This window comes from Cervus canadensis, chromosome 5, assembly GCF_019320065.1.
Source record: "Cervus canadensis isolate Bull #8, Minnesota chromosome 5, ASM1932006v1, whole genome shotgun sequence".
Taxonomy (NCBI): domain Eukaryota; kingdom Metazoa; phylum Chordata; class Mammalia; order Artiodactyla; family Cervidae; genus Cervus; species Cervus canadensis.
Window position 1 is genome coordinate 69,644,734 of NC_057390.1, and position 22,757 is coordinate 69,667,490.

General features: G+C 39.6%; 1 protein-coding gene across 1 annotated transcript in view; it reads right to left on the minus strand.

The window, feature by feature from the left end:
- RAB10 (RAB10, member RAS oncogene family) overlaps positions 1-22,288 on the minus strand; it is a 63,016-nt gene extending 40,728 nt beyond the window's left edge. Inside the window, exon 1 of the mRNA XM_043469161.1 lies at positions 21,614-22,288. Coding sequence (XP_043325096.1) covers positions 21,614-21,740 — 127 coding nt within the window. The 5' untranslated portion in view covers positions 21,741-22,288. The remainder of the gene's footprint in view (positions 1-21,613) is intronic.
- Between the last annotated feature and the right edge of the window lie 469 nt (positions 22,289-22,757).

The window sequence follows — 22,757 nt, forward strand, 5'->3', positions numbered from 1 at the left end:
CCAGGCCTCCCTGTCCATTACCAAGTCCCGGAGTTTACTCAAACTCATGCCCATCAAGTCGGTGATGCCATCCAGCCATCTCATCCTCTGTCGTCCCCTTCTCCTCCTGCCCCCAATCCCTCCCAGCATCAGGGTCTTTTCCAATGAGTCAACTCTTCGCATGAGGTGGCCAAAGTATTGGAGTTTCAGCTTCAGCATCCGTCCTTCCAATGAACACGCAGGACTGATCTCCTTCAGGATGGACTGGTTGGATCTCCTTGCAGTCCAAGGGACTCTCAAGAGTCTTCTCCAACACCACAGTTCAAAAGCATCAATTTTTCAGCGCTCAGCTTTCTTCAGAGTCCAACTCTCACATCCATACATGACCACTGGAAAAAACATAGCCTTGACTAGACGGACCTTTGTTGACAAAGTAATGTCTCTGCTTTTTAATATGCTATCTAGGTTGGTCATCACTTTCCTTCCAAGGAGTAAGCATCTTTTAATTTCATGGCTGCAATCACCATCTGCAGTGATTTTGGAGCCCCCAAAAATAAAGTCTGACACTGTCTCCCCATCTATCTCCCATGAAGTGATGGGACCAGATGCCACGATCTTAGCAGTTTAGGTCAAATGAGAGTTCTTCTAAATTTTCATTTTTTTTTCAATTTCTTCTCACTCAAAAACTCAATAATTACTAATCTGTTGGCTTCATTAGCATAAAAACTTGACAAAAAGATAGTCATGCTTCAAATAGGGAAAATCATCACCCCATTAATGGCATGTTTTCCTTCACCCAATTTATGGAATCAAAATTAAGTTTCAGCACTTAAAATAATACCGTAATTTGAAAATTACATGTAAGAGGACAGTTACATGAACACCAAGGCAAAATGGTTATTTATACTTCTATAAATTTTAAAAATATTTTCAAAGTCCCAGGGTCTTTACAAGTGCTATCTAAAAACACCAAGTAAGCCTTTCTGTGGGCAACAAACAGGAACAGGAAACACTTTAAGGCACATGATAAAAGACTGGGGACTTTCTAAGGAGGTTTTGTTTCACAACTGGACTCAACATGAAAACATGAGAATAAAACTTGAGGGACTACTGCTTGTACCATACTTCCATTTACCAGGTAAACCACCCCCTATAAAGTTTTGTGGGTAAATGTTAAGAAGAATAAAGCTTTGGGGAACTTCCCTGATGATCCGTGGTAAGAATTCACCTTCCAATGCAGGGTACACAGGTTTGGTCCCTGGTTGGGGAACTAAGATCCCACAAGCCACATGGTACAGTCATAATAATAATATAAAAAGGAATGAGAAAAAGAGTTTTCAGCAAGCCAAAATGTTAACAACTGATTCATTCATGGATCAAACCAACAAGTAAAATGCTATTAAAAAATAAGATAGTTCCACAGTCTCATAGCACAATCCCCACCCATGATGTGTTAATTACAAAGGGGGAAAATACCTTTAGTGGAGAAACCCGGTAGGTTCCATCTTACCCAAGGGCTCACACTTAGCATCTCCAATGACAGGACAAAATAACATTATGCACTGAGATGTGATGCAATGAGAAAGACACATCACCTAAGCAGCATTTTTGCCAAAATGTTTAATTTTAATCTAATCATGAGGAAAAAATAAAAATATTTTCACTCAGTCATGTCTGACTATGACCCCATGGACTATAGTCCGCCAGGCTCCTGTCCATGGAATTCTCCAGGCAAGAATTACTGGAGTGGGTTGCCATTTCCTTCTCCAGGGGATCTTCCCAACCCAAGGGTCTCCTGCATTGCAAACGGACTCTTTACCATCTGAGCCACCAAGGAAGCAAACCCAAAATGTGAGACATTTTCTTAATAAAATATTTAGACTCATAGAAAAAGGTCAATGTGAGGATCTGATTTGTTCTAGATTAAAAAAAACAAAGACAGGACAACTAAATTCGTAATCCTGAATTGGACTCTGGACACCTCCACCACCAACCTCCCCCTACCCAAAGAGGCAAAAACCTTGAGGAAATATGAATAAGAGCAAAGAGTAAGACCTAGCTGGTGACTAAACAACAACAAATATCAAATTTCTTGAGTGTAATTATGATATTGTAGTTATATAAGAGAACATTCTTGTTTTGAGGGGATACATACTGGAGTATTTAGGGATGAAGTGACATGGTATCTAGAGCTTACTTTCAAATTCTCAAATGGTCTAGCAAAAAAAAAAAGAAATACAAATGGTATGAGTGCACAAATGCAGCAAAATGTTAATAATCAGAAAATCTACATGAAGGATATATATGTGAATAGTTACATTACCTTTTCAAATTTTCAAAGTAAAAAGCTGGAAGGGAAAAAGACATAAGGAAGAAACTCTCCCCTTTCCTCTGGATTATGTTATGACTCAGTATGTCTGGAGCCTAAACTGCTGCAGTAAACTCCACGCCAAGAGAGCTAGCTGGAGGACAAACTCAGTGGCAGGATGGAAAGAGAACCTGGGTTCCTGGTGAGGTTTGGTTGTGCTGTTGTTCAGTCACTAAGTCTTGTCTGACTTTGCAACCTCATGGACTGCATCATGCCAGGCTTCCCTGTCCTTCACTATCCCCTAGAGTTTGCTCAAATTCATGCCCATTAAATCGGTGATGCGAGCTAACCATCTCATCCTCCGATGCCCCTTCTCCTCCTGCCCCCAATCTTTCCCAGCATCAGAGTCTTTTCCAGTGAGTTAGCTCTTCACATCAGGTGGGCAAAGGATTGGAGTTTCAGCACCAGTCCTTCCAATGAATATTCAGGGTTGATTTCCTTTAGGATTGACTGGTTTGATCTCTCCTTGCAGTCGAAGGGACTCTTCAAGAGGCTTCTCCAATACCACAGTTCGAAAGCATCAAATTCTTCAGCACTCAGCCTTCTTCAGGGTCCAACTCTTAGATCTGTACAGGACTACTGGAAAAACCACTGCTTTGACTATACAGACCTTTGTCAGCAAAGTGATGTCTCTGATTTTTCACGTTGTCTAGGTTTGTCCTTAGCTTTCCTTCCAAGAAGCAGGGTCTTTTAGTATCATGGCTGCAGACACAGTCTGCAGTGATTTCAGAGCCCAAGAAATAAAACCTGTCACTGCTTCCACTTTTTCCCCATCTATTTGCCATGAAGTGTTGGGACCGGATGCCATGATCTTAGTTTTTTGAATGCTGAGTTTTAAAGCAGCCGTTTACCTCTCCTCTTACACCCTCATCAAGAGGTTCTGGTTGCTGAACATTTAATAAACTAACCCTAGAAGTGACACTTGCTCAAACATTTTGCTCTTGTTTACAGTCAGCTGGGTTTGGGGGGTGGTGGCAGGGGAAAGCAAAAAGCTGTCACTTCCTAATACATAAATGTATTGAAAAACAGTATTGCCATTAAAATTACATTGAGGGTGAGGAGCAAAGAATGGACTCCAAAGAAGAGGGACATCACAGTACTTATCCTTTCTATGTTATACATTCTTATGTGTTTAGTGGCTCAAGTCACGTCTGACTCTTTGCGACCCTATGGACTATGGCCTGCCAGGCTCCTCTGCCCATGGAATCTTCCAGGCAAGAACACGAGCAGGTTGCCATTTCCTACTCCAGGCAATGTTCCAGACCCAGGGACTTGGGTTCAACCCCTGGTTTGGGAACTACGACTCCACACGCCACAAGGCAACTAAGCCCAAACCCTGCAACTAGTGAGACCACACGCTCCACAAACAAGAGAAGACCCTCAGACACACAGAAACTAGACAAAGTCCACAACAAAGACCTTTCACAGTCAGAATTTTTTAAAAAATTTTACAAATAAAGGGGTATGATGTTTGATGTTGGGAAGATCAATGGATACTTACAATTATCAACAGAAGGGATACATGCAGGAAAAAATTGCAGCTGAGAGAGCAAATCAAACTCTCTGTCTATAAAATTACATCTAGTTTGTAAGTGAATGAAAGCTCTGAAAGTGTTAAGTTGCTCAGTCGTTATCGAACTCTTCAACTCCACACGACTGTAATTCTCCAGCAAGAATACTGAAGTGGGCAGCCATTCCCTTCTACAGGAGACTTTCCAGACCCAGAGAACCCAGGTCTCCTGCACTGCAGGCAGATTCTGTACCATCTGAGCCATCAAGGAAGCCCAGTCTGTTTATAACTACCACAAAATTATGTATTCAAAAAAATTATTCTCAAAGAGCTTTTAAATGATTTTACTCTTTTAAAAGTCTGTATTTCCAGCTTCTCTGATATAATGTACTGGAAAGAATATGAGCTTGAGTCTGAGGGTCCTGGATTAATAATTCTGGTTTCACCACTTACTAGCCAGCTGTTATGACCTTCTTGGCTCAATGACCTAATGTTCCTAATCCTCAATTTTCTGACTAGCAAAATGGGGATATACAAATTTCCTCAGAGGATTATTGTGAGAATGAACTGAAATAACATACAGGCATACCTCATTTTATTGCATTTCACTTTACTGTGCTTCAAAGACACCGTTCATTTTTACATATTGAAGAGTTTGTGGAAACCCTGCATCAAGCAAGTCTACTGGCATTTTTCCAACATGCTGTGTGCATGCATGGCCTTAAAAAAAAAAAAAAATCATCCACTGAAAACAGATCATGGCAGTTATGAGAAAACTTAACTGACAAAGAGCAAGGAGGATAAGCCAAGCTGTAATAGTACTCCATGGTGCATTTCAAAATTTACAAAACAACATATGCACAACTGTATTGCATATATCATGCAATACCAGGCAGACATATTGACACCCCTGCTTTCAGGAAGATGTGTAAAACACATCTTCCTGAAATAAGAAAAAATTAGAAAATTTTTAAATCATTTACTATTGAAGGTAAGTCAGCTGTAATGTTTTCCTTAATATTAATGTTTCAAGACCTCCACTTCTTTCTAACCACTCATTTCCATCAACCAACGAATTTCACCTTCTAGCACATGCTACATGAATTTGAAAACACAGTTCCCTAAAAAATTCTCACTCGACTGAAACAAATTTGAACTCAGTAAATTTGCTAAAATTCAATAGAAGATCAGGAAAAAGGCAAAATGTTTGAAGAAACAGTCCATTCAGCAGAAACAGTCTTATGGAGCTAAAGTTTCCAAGGGAGACTGAATGCCAACGATGAGAATATTACCTGAGACTGAGGAAAGTCCTGAAACGGTAAACTGTGCTTAACTAAATCACTGCTGGAGTTGAAATCATCATTTAATAGGAAGACCACAACTTACAGCAAAGAGTGAGAGCATTCCTCACCAATGACTCAAACAGTGCCTGCTAAAAAGCATAACCTAGAAAAAAGTGAAAGTCAGCTCAAGAAAATATGTGTTGGGGTCTAAGGAAATTTGAAATTACTTGTGTTTTTTTTTAAAAAAAAAGTCCTATAATCTGTGGCACCTACATATAGACAGCTTAATAAAGAAAATTTTTCAGAAAAGAAATTGAAAAAAATTAGAGGTGGAAGTCATGTTATTATAGTATAGAAATTGTTATACTGAATTTATAGTTTATAAATTATAAATACAAATTTATAGTTATATTGAACTTATCAGGTTAACACTGAAATTATTTTTATTCCCTTAAGCACACATTAACCATTAGTCACATATACAAGGAAACAATCCACATGTTGCTTATACCTGTTATATAATACTTTAATTATAATATCTTACTGTACAGACAAATACAAACTTCTAAACCCTGTCTGACTTATCCAAAAAGCCCACTATTACCAAGGGAGTCGTATTAAGAGCATGGCTGACTTCCTGAAAGTCCATCATAGATGTTAACTATAAGCTAGTTTCATTAAGATGCTCTTTATGGTCCTGACATTCACACATCTGTGCAGACCCTTCTTGAATCCATGTAAAACAGAGAAATTATTTCTGTAAATGTTTCATTCAATATGGAAAAAAAAAATCCTTATATTTATCCCCTGAACTAGTTCACTCACATTTTCTTCAATAATCCTAATACTTGAGAGTTAGTGAATAAATCTCAAATTTACCTCATCTAGACTCATAATTTTGTTTGGATTATATTCGTCCTCAGGCTTCACTTTTCCATCAATGCATCCCAATTTCTTAAAAAAAATTTAATAGAAGAAATAATTTCATGATATAATAAATCATTCATCTACTGTATAAAAATTATTTCACAAAAGTTAAACTCTGATTAGGCATACATAAGGCACAAAAGCTCATTTTTTTTTAATGTCTCCAAAATATATCAAAGTTTCTACCTTGACAAAGACAAGTGAAAATAAAAGAACTTCTTGGGAATTCCCTAGCAGTTCAATGGTGGGTAGGACTTGGTGCTTTCACTGCTGAGGCCCAGGTTCAATCCCTGGTCAAGGAACTAAGATCCAGAAGATCCAGCAAGCCATGTGGGTTGCCCAAAAAATAAAAAAAGAACATCTTCTCATTGGTCATAATCATCAATTCACAAATCTGAAACTGTAGGGACTTCCCTGGTTGTCCAATGGCTCAGTTCAGTTAAGTTCAGTCGCTCAATAGTGTCCGACTCTGCGACCCCATGAACTGCAGCACGCCAGGCGTCCAATGGCTAAGACTCCTCAATTCCAAGGCAGGGGGCCCATGTTGTATCCTTGGTCAGGGAACTAGATCCCAAATGCTACAACTAAGAGTTCACAAGCCACAACTAAAGATCCCAGGTGCTGCAACTAGGACCCGGAGCAGCCAAATAAAGAAATACATAAAATTTTAGTAATTAGCCTCCAACTAATTAAAAAAAAAAAAAAACATAAAATTTTAAAAATCTGTAACTGTACTGTACAGTAATACAATCTTTAATCTTTGTTAGAGTTTTCAGGTTTCCTGCCTAAAATGTCTATCTAGTCTCATTACTGCTGTTTAGACATGTCACCTACAGAACAGCAAAAGTCTGCTGCTGCTTCTGAGTCTAAAACAGAGTTAAAAATCAAAGTCAGTAAGACGCCAAGAGAACACCAAGTACTGTGTGTGGCTTTAATTTAGGGGATTTCTAAGTATACTGTGTTTTGGGTCTGGATTATATTCAGAGTTGATGAAAGATTAGTCTCTAGATACATGTGTTACTAGCTGACTGTTTAAAATTCTACATCTTAAGAAAAAATTCTTTCTTTCTTGAGGTATAGCAAACATAACTTTGTAAGATAAGACAACAAAACAGAAAAATGAGGTGTCTTAAAGGGCATAAAGCTTGTATTTCCCACAAATATAAAATGTCTTAAAAAAAAAGTGTCTTAGAAGAGCAGCAAAGATACTGAGAATCATATTCTAACTTCGGGTGCTGAGAAAGTAGTGTTATAGTGATGCACTTTTCAAAATTCTCCACTGTAGCTGAACCTCCACAAGGACAGGCACCAAGACCTGAGTTACTCACCACTGAGTCCACGGTGCCTGACATTTTCCAAAAGAATAAAGTTTTTGGAACTCTTACTTAAGCAAAGAGCTGACATTTGAACAATCATTTTGATTTACATTTACCTTTCACAGCACTCTTGGAGAAGGAAATGGCAACCCACTCCAGTATTCTTGCCTGGAAAATCCTATGGACACAGGAGCCTGGCAGGTTACAGTCCATGGGGTCGCAAAGAGTCAGACATAACTGAATGACTTCACTTCTTCCATAGCACTCTCGCCCATTTATTATCCTGAGTATATATCCCCACACACAAAAATATGCAGAGACACACTACTCGATTTTTAAAAATTCACACATATCCATTAATGTCTAATTTAAGGAAGGCAAAGGCATTTTATTAAGACTAAGAATATATAAAGAGGAAAAATAACACAATACTCACACTGTGAAGGGACAAATGTTTAACAGTAGGTTTCAAACCAGCTAAAAATCAAGAGGGTGATACCTTATCATTCAAAGCCAAGTGCTACAGTAAATAGGACACACTGCAATCCTCTGGCAGATTATGAGTTTGCTGAATCATTTGTTAGTATTTTATAAAACAGTATATACGTCAAGAGCAAAAGACTGAAATTGAAGTCTACAGTCATATTCTGTTCAAAAAGCAAAAAATACTCTTTCCCCTCCTCAAGTAAATCAACCAAGATTATATTATATATCTTAAAAAAAAGAATATATTACACATCTAAATTAAAGCTCTTTCCTTTTAAATTTATTTAGCTGCACTGGGTCTCAGCTGAAGCATGTGAACTCTCAGTGTGGCACACGGGTTCTAGTTCTCTGACTAGGAATTGAACCTGGGCCTCCTGCAGTAGGAGTGCAGAGTCTCAGCCACTGGACCACCAGAGAAGTCCCAAAAGCTCTTTCAGCTGCAGCGAATTGCTGATTCCTTACTACATTTATCTATTTTAAATAACAAAAATACCTGTATTTTGACAATAGACTGAATATTTATAAAAACAGTAGCAAAGTTATCACTCATCCCTAATTCTACTGGATGTTATCCATTAAAAAGTGGAATTGAAAATCATTTGGAGTCAAAAATTACTTCAAATTCCAGTTAAACTAGAGGAGAAAGATCTTTCTCATACCTTCTCTACAAAGTCACACCAAAACATTAAGGGAAAAAAATATAAATAGCTTACCTTGATTTCAATAATAGACATTGTAACTAACCACAACAGATGAAGAAGTTTACGACCTTAGAACCCACTGAAGAAGATACCAACAAGGAGCAAGCCAATTCATGTCTCAATATAGGAGGTATCAGGTAACAGACAGAAAGTGAAAGGGAAAATCACTCAGCTGTGTCTGACTGTTTGCGACCCCATGGGCTATACCATCCACCGAATTCTCCAGGCCAGAATACTAGAGTGGGTAGCTGTTCCCTTCTCCAGAGGATTTTCCCAACCCAGGGATTGAACCCAGGTATGCCGCATTGCACGCAGATTCTTTACCAGCTGAGCCACCAGGAAAGCCCAACAGAAAGTGAGGGCCTGATTAAAGGTTTATAAAGACAGCCTCCATTTCACATAATCAGATAGTACCACTCCATTTATAGCACAAGTCTAAAGGTTTGTTCTCTAGAAAATCTGAAAGTGAAAGTGACATACTCTGAATTCAAAAACAAGAAGCCTACTAGAGTGTGGAGATGAAACTAAAACCAGGGAGATTAAAAAGCCCCACCCATTCTCACAAAGCTCACAAACATCTTTCAACCACTCCTTTTTTTTAAAAGGCATTAAAAAAAAAAAACTGTACTGAAGTATATAGCTGGTTCAATGACCCATTCTCAATTATGAATGTATATCCTGAAACCACCAATCACTAGCAAAAGGCCTATAAAATAAAACATAAAATAAAACAAAAATGGGGGTAGGGGGCAGAGGGTAAGCATGGAAAACTTGAAGGAAAAGAGTCAAGAAGTAAAATGTTGAATAAGCTATCTTCCAAAAAAGTTACTGTATTTATAAAACAAAAACAGAATACTTAAAAAACAAATTTTAAGGAATAAACAACAAGAAGCACTAGAAATTTAAATACATTACAGCTGAAATAAAGTCTTCAGTAGAGAAGTTAAAAGATAAAGTCAAAAAGGTTTCCCAGGAAGAATGAATTAGCAAAGTTGAAAACAGAAAATTATATGATCAATTAGGAAGTCCAACATCCAACTAAAAACAGAAAATAAAAAGAAGAAAATCATAGGAGGGGAAAAAGCAAGAAAACTTGAAGTTAAGGGCCTGGAAAGACCCACCAAATATTAAGGATGGATTTATTTGAAAAAAACAAAAGACCCACCCACTGAGGTTCGTAATCTGTTACCAAGAATTCAAAACACTGAAAAACCTAAAACTCTGCAGAGATAAACCAGGCCAGAAATAATGGGTAAAAAATCACAATGGTATTGGACTTGCCAGCAACATCAGAAAGGAACCAAAAGATAGATTTTCAATATGCTAATGAAAAATTATTTTCAAACCAGAATCCTAGGCTCTGTCAAACTTTTAATTGAGTCAAAGAATTCAGACACTGTCAAACATGGGTGGTTGTCTTAGGAGGCTTTACAAATAGCTAAGAGAAGAGAAGCGAAAGGCAAGGGAGAAAGGTAAAGATATATCAAGTTGAATGCAGAGTTCCAGACAATAACAAGGAGACATAAGAAAGCCATCTTAAGAGAACAAGGCAAAGAGAAAAACAATAGAATGCAAAAGACTAGCGATCTCTTCAAGAAAATTAGAAATACCAAAGGAACACTTCATGCAAGGATGGGCATGATAAAGAACAGAAACAGTAAGGACCTAACAGAGGCAGAAGAGATTAAGAAAAGGTGGGAAGACTACACAGAAGAACTACACAAAAAAGGTCTTAAGTGACCTGGATAACCACAATGATGTGGTCACTTGCCTAGAGTCAGACATCCTGGAGTGTGAAGTCAAGTGGGCCTTAGGAAGCATTACTACAACCAAAGCTAGTGAAGGTGATGGAATTCCAGGTGAGCTATTCCAAATCCTAAAACATGATGCTGTGAAAGTGCTGCGCTCAATATGTCCGAAAATTTGGAAAATTCAGCAGTGGCCACCGGACTGAAAAAGGCCAGTTTTCATTCCAATCCCAAAGAAGGACAATGTTCAATCTAATCTAACAAAGAATGTTCAATCTACCATACAACTGCAGTCATTTCACACACTAGCAAGGTAATGCTTAAAATCCTTCAAGCTAGACTTCAGCAGTACATGAACCTCTGAGAACTTTCAGATGTACAAACTGGGATTAGAAAAGGCATAAGTATCCGAGATCAAATTGTCAACATTCACTGGATCATAGAGAAAGCAAGGAAATTCCAGAAAAACATCTATTTCTGCTTCATCGACTTTATTAAAGCTGTCGATTTTGTGGATAATAACAAACAGTGGAAAATTCTTCAAGAGACAGGAATACCAGACCACCTTACCTGTCTCCTGAGAAACCCGTATACAGGTCAAGAAGCAACAGTTAGAACCAGACATGGAACAGACTGGTTCAAAATCGGGAAAGGAGTATGTCAAGGCTGTATACTGCCACCCTGCTTATTTAACTTATGTGCAGAGTACATCATGCCAAATGCCAGGCTGGATGAATCACAAGCTAGAATCAATATTGCTGGAAAAAATATCAACAACCTCAGATATGTAGATGATACCACTATAATGGCAGAAAGTGAAGAGGAACTAAACAGCCTCTTGATGAAGGTGAAAGAGGAGAGTGAAGAAGCCGGCTTTAAAACTCAACATTCAAAAAACTAAGATCATGGCATCCGGTCTCATCACTTCATGGCAAGCAGAAAGGAAAAAAGTGGAGAACAGTGACAGATTTTATTTTCCTGGGTTCCAAAATCACTGTGGACAGTGACTGTAGCCATGATTATCAAAAGACCCTTGCTCCTTGGAAGGAAAGCTATGCAAACCTAGACATCATATTAAAAAAGCAGAGACATCACTTTGCTTACAAAGGTCTGTATAGTCAAAGCTATGGTTCTTCCAGTAGTCATTCATGTACAGATATGAAGAATTGGACCATGAATAAGGCTGAGTGCCAAAGAACTGATGCTTTCTAATTGCGGTGCTGGAGAAGACTGTTGCGAGTCCCTTGGACTGCAAGAAGATCAAGCCAGTCAATTCTAAAGGAAATCAACCCTGAACATTCATTGGAAGAATTTATGCTGAAGCTTCAATTCTTTGGCCACCTCATGCGAAGAGCCAACTCATAGGTAAAGACCCTAATGCTGGGAAAGATTGAGGGCAGGAGGCAAAGAGGGCGGCAGAGAGTGAGATGGTTGGACAGGATCACTGATTCAATGGACTTGAGTTTGGGCAAACTCCTGGCACACTGCAGTCCATGGGTTGCAAAGAATCAGACACGACTTAGCAACTAAACAGGGACTTCCCTGGTGGCTCAGACGGTCAAGTGTCTGCCTACAATGCAGGAGACCCGGGTTCAATCCCTGGGTTGGGAAGATCTCCTGGAGAAGGAAATGGCAACCTACTCCAGTATTCTTGCCTGGAAAATCCCATGGACGGAGGAGCCTGCTAGGCTACAGTCCATGGGGTCGCAATGAGTCAGACACAACTGAGCGACTTTACCCACTCACTAGCGACTAAACAACAAATACGGGAATTCTCAAGACTTCCCTTGTGGTGCACTGGTTAAGAATCTGCATTGCAATGCAAGGGACACGGGTTCGATCCCTGGTCAGGGAAGTAAGATCCCATATGCTGTGGAGCAACTAGGACTGAGTGCCACAACTACTTCGCCCCCAAGCCACAACTGGAGAGTCCATGCACCACAAAGAAAGATCCTGCATGACAAAACAAAGATCTCTTGTGTTGTTGTTAGGACCCAACAAAGTAAAGTAACTACAAACAAACATGGGAAGTCTCAAAAAATTTCCTTTGCCATATACCCTTTTTTTAAGAAGCTACTATGACCCAAAGCAATGAAACAGCAGTCTCTCACATGAGAGATACTAAGGGAACTGAAGCAGGAAGGAGAAAGACGTAGAAGAGGGGTATCCAGGAAAACAACATGTATCAATAATCTCTAATGGTCTGTGCAGAAATTCATTTTGAGAAGTTGTTGGAAGATGTAGGAAGACTTGATAATGGGTACAGGAAATTAAATAAAGAGAGGTTTTAACGTCAGAGAAAAGGAAACAGAGTTGTAACAGACTATTTGGTTTTAAAGGTAATATTCCCATGGGCCATATTAATGTAACCACAGGGTATCAATTTAACAAAAAAATTGGGATAAAGAGTGGGATAAGATTATAAAAGATTAAATGTTTCATTTAATATTAAATTAGTAATTCAAAAGATGTCAATATAGCATATCTTTTGAAAAATAGCAATATTTAACAGAAGAGCTAGATGATACTTCTAAAGAACAGAATTAGAGGGGATGAGACAGGAGACTGCTTAATTTTGTTACTATAAATCTTTTGGCAGTTTATTTAACTTCAAATATGTGTACATATCACTGATAAAAATTAATTTTAAAAACCTTTCAGAAAGCAAAGAATAAATTATTGCAAATAAGAGTCAATCACTAAATCAACTTTCAATCCCATAGCTTCATACAGGGTCTCTCTCAAGCCTTCAGAACATCTGCATCAACTGACTGACTACATGAGACTTAAAAAATCAAAAGCCTGCACATTCAATAATGGTACTGGAGCAACTAAATATCATTATAAGCAAGATAAAAGAACCTCAACCTAAACTTCATACCATAATACAAAAAGTAACTCAAAATATATCATAGGCTCACATGTAAAACATAAAACTTTTACCAAACAAAAATGGAAAAAGATCTTCAGTGTCTAGAACTAGACAGAGTTCTTAGACACCAAAACATGACCTATGAAAAGAAAAATTAATAAATTCAACCTCATCTAAATTTAAAATTTTTACTGTGTGAAAGCCCATGTGCGAACTTCCCTGGTGGTCCAGTGGTTAAGAATCTGCCTTCCAATACAGGGGACATGGGTTTGATCCATGGTCAAGGAGCTAAGACCCCATGTGTCTCAGGGCATTTAATCCCATGTGCCACAACTACTAACCATGTATTAGTAGTTGAGAAGTAGGGAGAAGCCCATATGCCACAACTAACACCTGATGCAGCAAAATAAGTGAATAAATATAATCCACTACCCCCCACCCCCGCCAAAAAAGAAAAGGCCATAGGAAGAAGGAAAAAAACAAACTATGGAGACTGGAAGAAAATATTTGCAAACCACATGTTCAACAATGGGCTAGTACTTAAAATGTATAAGAACTTTCAAAACAGGAAAAAACAAACAAACAAAAAAAGGAACCAATCCAATCAAGAGAATGGGCAACTGACATGATCAGGTATCTCATCAGAGAATATACAGTCAGATGAGAACACATAAATAGTTTTCAACACCTCTGGCCATCAGGGAAATGCAAATTAAAACCACAATGAGATTACTACTACACACTTACCAGAATAGCTAAAATACAAAAGAGCACTACCACCAAATACTTTTGAAGATACAGAGAAACTAGATCACTCACAAACTACCCTGAGACTATAAAATAGTATAGTCACTCTAGAAAGAGTTTGGTATTCTTATGAAACTAAACAAGCAATTACCATACTGACCCAGTAACTGCACACTTGGGCAAATTATCCCTGAGAAATGAACATTTATAATCATACAAAAACATCTACACAAAAACTTGTATCAGTTTTACTTACAACAGGCAAAAACCAGAATCAACTCAGGTGTTTCTCAATGGGTGAGTGGTTAAACAAACTGTAGGGAAAGCATACCATGAAATACTACTCAATAGTAAAAGGAACTACTTGGGGCACACAACTTGGATCAATCACCAAGGAATTAAGCCAACTGAATAAAAGTAAATCCCAAAAAGTTACAACCTATTGATACCATTTATATTTGTGAATGACAAAATTTTATAAATGGAGAACAAATTTTGGGGGGGGGGGGGGAACCGGGTATAGTTAAAAAAAAAAACCACAAAGGATCCTTATCCCTTGGAACTGTTCAGTATCTTGACTGTGGTGGTGGCAAATGAACCTAAAAAAGTCACAAAACTGCAGAGAATTTAATATACACACACAAATGAGTACAAGTAAAACTAGAGAAATCTGAATAAGACTGGTGTGCTATGCCAGACAATATCCTGGTTGTGATACTATAGTTTCACAAAATGTTACCATTAGGAGAAACTGGGCAAAGTGCACAAGGGATCCTTCTGTATTATTTTTCACAACTGCATGTGAATCTACAATTGCCTTAATAAAAACATCAATTTAAAAAAGCCTGCATAAGCATTGCCATTGATATGAAAGAAACAAATCAACACTGCTCTCTGTTCTGATTTTGATACGTTGTACTTTTTGGGTCTCCAGAATAAGGGTTTTTTTTCCATTTTCTAATGTTTTACAACCTTGGATGCTCTGTTTCTGGGTCATGCTGGAAACTTAGTGTTCCATCACCAGTTGCTGTTTTCCTCAAAAATATGATTTTTCATCTCTGGAAAGAAGGATAAATATCAAGCAATCACTTTTGCTAAAGTATATGGTACTATCTTCAAAGAAAATTTTATTTCTCATTTGAAATTCCCCTTCAGATGAGTTTTCTTCACCCAAATTTTATTCTAGTCATCATTTTAAATTCCTCTTCTTATAATCCAAATTGAAGAATTTATCCCACTAACCTCCAATATTCACCTCTTTGAAGGCAGCAAAACCTCTATAAGACTTTTAAAGTCTTAGGGTTCACACAATGTTCTCAACACTCTCTATAGCTTTTACACTCTTCCTTTATGACTGAACCATCTCCATAAGCAGTGTTCCCATGAAGATTCTCTTAGATACACACAAACTTATATTTTTTGCCAAGTAACGGTCTCTTATTTGTAAATCAACACTCAAAAAGCCCCTATTTCTTTGTTAAACTGCTACCACAGAACTAACCAGGCAATTCGCTACTGCTAATTGAAACAGATTGCCAGTATTTCTATCATTTTTTCCTTTTTACAAACCAAACAGGAACATCAATCAGTACTTCCTTTGCCAATTCGTGTCTACTATTATACACCATAATGCAAAGAGCCAACTCACTGGAAAAAATCCTAATATCTTTTGGAAAGATTGAGGGCAAGAAGAGAAGGGGGCAAAAGAGGATGAGATGGTTGGATGGCATCACCAACTCAAAGGACACGAGTGTGAGCAAACTCTAGGAGACAGTGAAGGACACGTTAGCCTAACAGGCTGCAGTCCATGGGGTCGTATAGAGTTGGACACAACTTAGTAACTGACAAACAACAACATTATTAGCTCAGGTCTGCCATGTTATGCTTTGTTTGCAAAGGACAAGTACCCTGAACAGACCCCTTGATATATGGTGCTGAGACCTGTTACTTTCCCACTTCTGTCAAAACTACTGCAACTCCACCTTTCAAATACAAATTGATGAGTAGGAGAATGACCTTATCCTTAATTTTTTCAAACAAAACAACAAAATTCTCAGGATGAGAAACACAGTGACAAACAGGATTGTATCTGGATTTTAGTCAAAACTCTTTCCACTCATTAGTCATATAATCTTTCGGCTTCTCTGGTGGCTCAGATGGTAAAGAATCTGCCTGCAATGCAGGAGACTGGGGTTGGATCTCTGAGTTGGGAAGATCCCCTCGAAAAGGGAATGGCTAGTGGCTACCCACTCCAGGATCCTTTTCTGGAGAATTCCATGGACAGAGGAGCCCGGTGGCCTACAGTCGATGGGGTCGCAAACAGTCGGACACAACTGGGTGACTGACACTTTCACTTTCTCACCTCATCAGTCTCAGTTTTCTGACTTTTAAAATTCACTGCAGAGTCTTTTCCTATATTAATACTCTAAGGAGTTCTATGGGGAGACACAAAACAAAAAGACAAACCTGCCTTTAGTATCTGAAGTTACAGCCAGTGATACTAAGCATAGGAAAGTACCTTAAAGGATCCTCTTGACTCAATGACCCCCCAGTTAACAGTAGCTTTCACAAGAAACAGTGAAGGGGCTGTCTGAGATTAAATGCTCTCTTAGAGAGTTGTATCAACTGTCGAAGGGTGTTTGGGGGTTTGTTTGTTTTTTTTTTTTTTTGGTAGCAAAATATACTGAACATAAAATTGACATTTAACCACTTTTTAAATTGCAGTTTAAAAGACAAAAAAAAAAAAAAAAAACACATAAAATAAAAATTTACCAACCTAACTAGTTTTAAGTGTATGGTGCAATAGTGTTAAGTGTATCCTCAATGACGTGCAACAGAATTCCAAAGCTACTTCATCTCACAAAACTAAAACTATATCCATTAAACAACTCCCCATTTCCCCCTCCTCCCAGTCCCTGGGAGACTATCAACCTACCTTCTACAATTCTACTTTGTTTCTAGGAATTTGACAACTTTAAATATCTCATGTACTTGGAATCATGCAGTGTTTGTCTTTTTGTACGTAGTAACCACTTCTAAGTGTACAGTTCGGTGGCATTAAATATATCCACACTGCTGTACACACATCACCACTATTCATCTCCACAACTTTTTCATCCTTCTAAACTGAAACTCTGTACCCTTTAAGCAGTAATTCCCCACTAACTGAAATTTTGTACCCATTAGGAAATAACTTCCCATTATCCAGTCCCTGGCAACCACTATTATACTTTCTCTATGAATTGACCTATTCCAGATACCAGTAATACTTGTCCTTTTGTTCTGGCTTGTTTCACTTAGCACAGTGTTTTCAACGTTTATCCATGTTGTAAAATCTATCAGAAGTTCATTCCTTTTTAAGGCTGAATAATACTCCATTGTATGTTATTCTACATTTTGCGTATCAATTCATTTTTCTATGGACATTTGAGTTGTTTCTATCCTTTGGCTATTGTGAATAATGCTGCTAAACAGACAGTAACAAGTGTTGGAGGATGTGGAGAAATGGAATCCTGGTGCTGTGCTAGTGGGAATGTAAAAACAGTGCAGCCACTGTTGAAAACAATATGGTGGTTTCTCAAAAAATTGATTACCATAGGATTCACTTCTAGGTATATACCCAAATGAACTGAAAGCAGGAACAGGTAACTGCATGACAAAAGTTCATTTCTTATGTCAGTCATCCTAATGGATGTGAAGTAACATCATATAATGGTTTTGATTTGCATTTCCCTTATTATTAAAAGATGCTGAACATCTTCTCATGTGTTCACTGGCCATTTGTGTACTTTCCTTGGGAAAATGTCTGGATAGTTTAAATCAATCCTAAAAATAGATCTTGAAATGAAAGACATTTCTTATGTACTCTGGCATTTCTGCAGCATGAGCCACTGTCTGGGTGTCACAGCAAAGTCCAGACACATTTAAATGAAAACGGTTTTGCTCAATTTTCTAAAAAGCAGTCTCTCCATATAAAATGGGCTCAGTTCAATAAACCAATTTTTAAATTCATGTTAGTGGAACCTACTCTTCCAATACTTGGTAAAAATATGCAGAAAGACCAAAAAAGGGACACATCCATTGCCTTCCCAGAGGCAAGAGCCTTTACCAATTTAGTTTTTTACCTAGAACCCAGAAATAATGCTTTCGTGACCTTGGGCAAATCAACCAATGAAATATGCTCATCCAAAAACCAACAACTCTCTCTACCTCGTATATTTAATGCTTAGAAAGTAGGTAAAGAAGAAATACTAAAATGAAACTAGCTAATTCTAGAGGATCCTGGTTACACTGTACTTACCACCTGTCTGCCTGCCTTCATTATTTATCAAGTACCCATTAAATTTAGGGACTCTTCTAGGTGCTTAGCATCTATCAGCAAAAAACAAAGAAACGACAAAAGTCTTCTGCCCTTGTGCAGTTTATATTCTAGTGCCCTTGAATTTGCTTTGAGATTGGTGAGTGTGGAACATACCATCATCATTTGTTTTTAAAACTCTGTCTGCAATAAATCTGACCATAAATATCACACACAATTTCTGATATAGATGTGTGGAAAAGTACATAGAAAAATTTAAATAGCCTTTGTGAGCTTTGTAGATAAGCACCATAAGCCTATAAAAATTATTTCTTCCAAGAATCAATAACCAATAAGTAACTAAAATGACTATGTCTAAAATAATGAAAGGCTACATTATACTCGCAGTTTGGCCCTTCTGAACCCCTGCAAAGTAACCACTTCCTTTCAAACCTCCAGAGGTTTTAACAATCAAATGTCAACTCAAATTTCAGTATCATTCATAGAGAATGCTCTGTATTTTTTAAAAAGCAAAGCAAAACAAACAAAAATCTTAGCCAACTGATGAAATTTAAAATGCCCTAAAAGTAGTACATATTTCAAGTATCTCTAACCATCTGCACATTTGCCAACTGGCCAGTTTATACTGTTTAGACATGCACTGTCCAAAAGTGCCTAATCTGAGATGAACTGTAAAAATAACATACACACTGGAGAAAAATATAAAATGTCTCAACTAATTTTAAGTTTTGATTATATAATAAAATGAGAAGACCAGATAAAAGGAGCTAAAAGACAGTATTAAATACTTCTTTCCCTTTTTAAATGTGGCTACTAAAAAATATTATGTGACTTACATTATGTTTCTTTTGGATAGCACTGATCTAAGACACCAGGAGACTTCTAAACATGCATATAGAGCTAATACATGCCACATGTTGGAGCTGCACTCAGAATTTTACATCCATATATTCTGTTCAACATATCTTAGATATCAAAATATCACACACATCAAATATTTTCCTATCAAAATATGAACATTCCAGAGTGTAAAGTGAACTGTTTAGCAGAGCACTAACCAATATTTGCATGACCACTGCACACAGGGCATTCAATTCATAAAGTAACTTGTTCCGCCCCACTATAGCATATGGGGCATGTGTTCCATATATAACTGATATGCATGCACTGTGCTCCTACAGTGCGCCTGGCACCATACCAGGCACTTTGCTCTCATAAAATTCTCACAACTACCTTCTGTGATGGGTACCATTATTAATAGTATTTAAAGAAACTGAAGTAGGAGAAAAGGTTAATTAACTTGTCGAAGTCCCATAACCAGTAACCTGTGGAACTAGGATTCCAACCCAGCAGGTGAGATCCAAAATCACCACACATTTTCACCAGTAAAAAGACTACATAAGGGAATTCCTTGGAGCTCTGTGCTTTCACTGCTGAGGGCAAGGGTTCAAACTCTGGTCTGGGAACTAAGGTCCCACAAGACTACACAAGAAGATCGTGTCATTATCTTACAGGACTGAGTTTTAGCGGTGAGTACAATAAACAACACTGCACCCATTACAAAAGGCCAAGAGTAGATGGGAGTTAATGTTTTGCTTCCTACTTTCCAGTCTACCTTTCTCAACCACAGGTTAAAGCTGACCAACATGGATTAAATCTCTGATCTTACTACAGGTTTATTCTATGCTCCCTTTTCCAGCAAGGCCCCATCCCACCCCTCTAGTTCAATTTCTACTTGTCCTTCAGACTTCATTTTAGACATCATCTCCATACAAGCCTAATCTAGACTAATCACCCCTCCTCCCTATGCTTACCCCCACTGTAGCACTGTCCACACTCTATTGTGCTTCCTCTCTAGACTGCTCCTTAAGACGTCTACCGTGTTCACCACTTATCTATCACTAAAACAGTGCCTAGCGTTAGGTGCTCAATAAATATTTGCTGAAGGATCTAACCACCTGATCCACCCAGCTACAGCTAAAAGTGGAATATTAAAAGTAAAGTTAGTGGTAGGAAGTGCTAACCCACAGGCAGAGAACAAGTTCTAAGTCTCATGAAATTTACAATAGGTCTAGAGAGCAGTATGACATTCAGGAGACGAGAATTACAAAGATGCCCTCCCCAAAAAACAAGTAAAATCAAAATCTAGTTAAAACGATCTAATGTCAAATTTCAGTATAATCTGTTTTATGAGAATGAATTAAGTAGCTGACACTTATCACAAGAAATCCAAATCAGTGATTCCAAATCTATAAAATGAGATCAGCTTAATTTTGACACTTCCCAGAGTTCAAAGAAAACTATGCCTGCTTTTTAAATCATTTCAATATAAAATTAATTACACTTAAAATGGGTTTTATTGCACTTGCCCCAATGCTGTGTACTGGTCCCCAAGTGACAGAGCCAATCTCGTGTTAAGATATTTATCATGTGAGGGAAAAAAAAGGATCTCATCCATCCAGCCCAATTTAACACAATTCGTGTAAATGCCACTTTTCTCAGTAGAGTTGAAAGGGACTTTCCTAGAGCCTTCCCTTTTCTTTTCCTAAACAAGAAACCGATTTAAAAGGTCAATCTTTAGTTCTTACTTTCATACTAAGTAATTCTGAAACAAGAGGTGAAAAGTACATTAGAAGTCCCAAGGCTATGACTTGCAAGACACTTCCCTATAAGATGCTAGTGTAAAATAGGAGGGAGAACTTCATTCTTTCAGGTTCGAGGACAGAAACTGACCATCTCCATTAGATTATTGCTTCTGCTGATGTCTCGAAAAGCACCGTGTGCAAACATGCCAGAGAGTCCCACCCCAAGCACTAAGAGCCTCCGATTGTTTGACACATCAATGGATTAGTCAACGCGGGGCAACTCACTTTTCCCTTCTAATTTGCTTTAATTATTCCTTACACAAACCCTCAAGTTTACTCTAAGTTAAGACCATATGGAATCTCTTTGCCCTGAAGTATAAATTCAGGCCTTTACCAAATGACTCGTACTGCTTCAACTCCAACCATGAAAATAATCCCTTACAAGTATCGTGCATCTAGTAACGCCACACAAACATGGAAAAAGCCAACCCTGACGCTTAAAGAAATAGGATTCTGGAACGGTGGTAATACTGCATATTTTGTAACAGCAGGCACTGAGCAGAGTGGGAGACTTGAGAGCAAAAGACCGGATGGAAAGCATGGGAAGACCCCGCCCCAGAAAGCTCAATGCCGATTCAAACAGTAACTTGGGTCTGTCGCTTGGAATCGGGATCACTGAAACAAAGGCGTATATTACGGGAAGCAAGATGTCTGGAGTAAAAGGAAAGGTTTGCAGCTGCAGAGATCGCACACCATCCTCCCACAGGTCTTACCTATGGTGGAAATAAAGGTGGTGTTGAAGGCATCATCCGAAAAACGAAAAAGGACGCAGGTCTTCCCCACTCCCGAGTCCCCGATCAGGAGCAGCTTGAAAAGCAGGTCGTACGTCTTCTTCGCCATTGGGAGGAGCGGCTCAGGCTCTCGCCGCCGGCGGCCCCAAGGGATCGGTCCCTCTCACTACGGCCAATTCCTCCTCCCCCGGGCGTTCTCAGGCCGGAGGACCAGGGGGAAGCGTGGGAAAAAGGACAGCTCGAGAGGGCGCGGGTGACCTAGGAACTGCCTCGTCGAGGAAGCCCAGACGGTGGCGGCGTCCGGTGCCTCCGAGGGCGGCGACCGCTGCTCCGCAGCCTCTCCCAGCCGCTCCGCCCGGTTCCGGGGAGTCGGTCGGGACAAAATGGCCTCCCCTCCCCCCTCAGGGTTGCTCGGCCGGGACGCTCCGACGGGCGAGCGAGCAGGCTCGGCCGTCGAGGGAGCGCGGTGGGCGTGAGGACAGTCTCTCTCTCCCGAGCAGCAGCTCAGCGCTAGGACGCGGCGAAGTCAGCGAAGGAGGACCCGGAGCTGACGAGCTCAGCTACATAGCCACAGGAAACCGAGCCTCCCCGGCCAGAGCCACCTTTTCCCCGTGCCCTCTCACGCCGGCGTGCGCGCTGCCTGAGACGCACGCAAGGACGTACGCCCGCCCTCCCCTCGCGCCCTCTCCCTGCGGTCCGCCCCTGCGCACGCGCGCCAGGGGGAGTGCGGGCCCGCGGGGGGCGGAGAGTGGAGCTCGCTCAGGGTCTCCCAGCCTCAGTCTAAGGCCAGGCGGAGAAGAGAGAGGGGTGGGGCGAGAGAGGGCGAGGCCGCGGGCGCGCTCCCTGCGGCCGCCTGATAGGGTGCGGCGGCCAGACGAGCACGCCCCGCGGGGAGGTGCTGCCCAGTGACTGCGCAGGCGCGGCATGCCGGCGTTACCCCGCCGCGCCCCCCACCTTGACACCCCCGGTTTTCCTCTTCCGGTTGCTCTCCGACATCGCTGAGGGTGTTTCGGGTCGCGTTTGACAAGCGTATCGAGCTGAGGGTCTTGGCGCAGCCACGGCCTTGGGTGGCCGTGTGTTTCCTGTGCAGCTGTAGCTCGTAAATGCGAGGAAAAGTAGTGCCCTG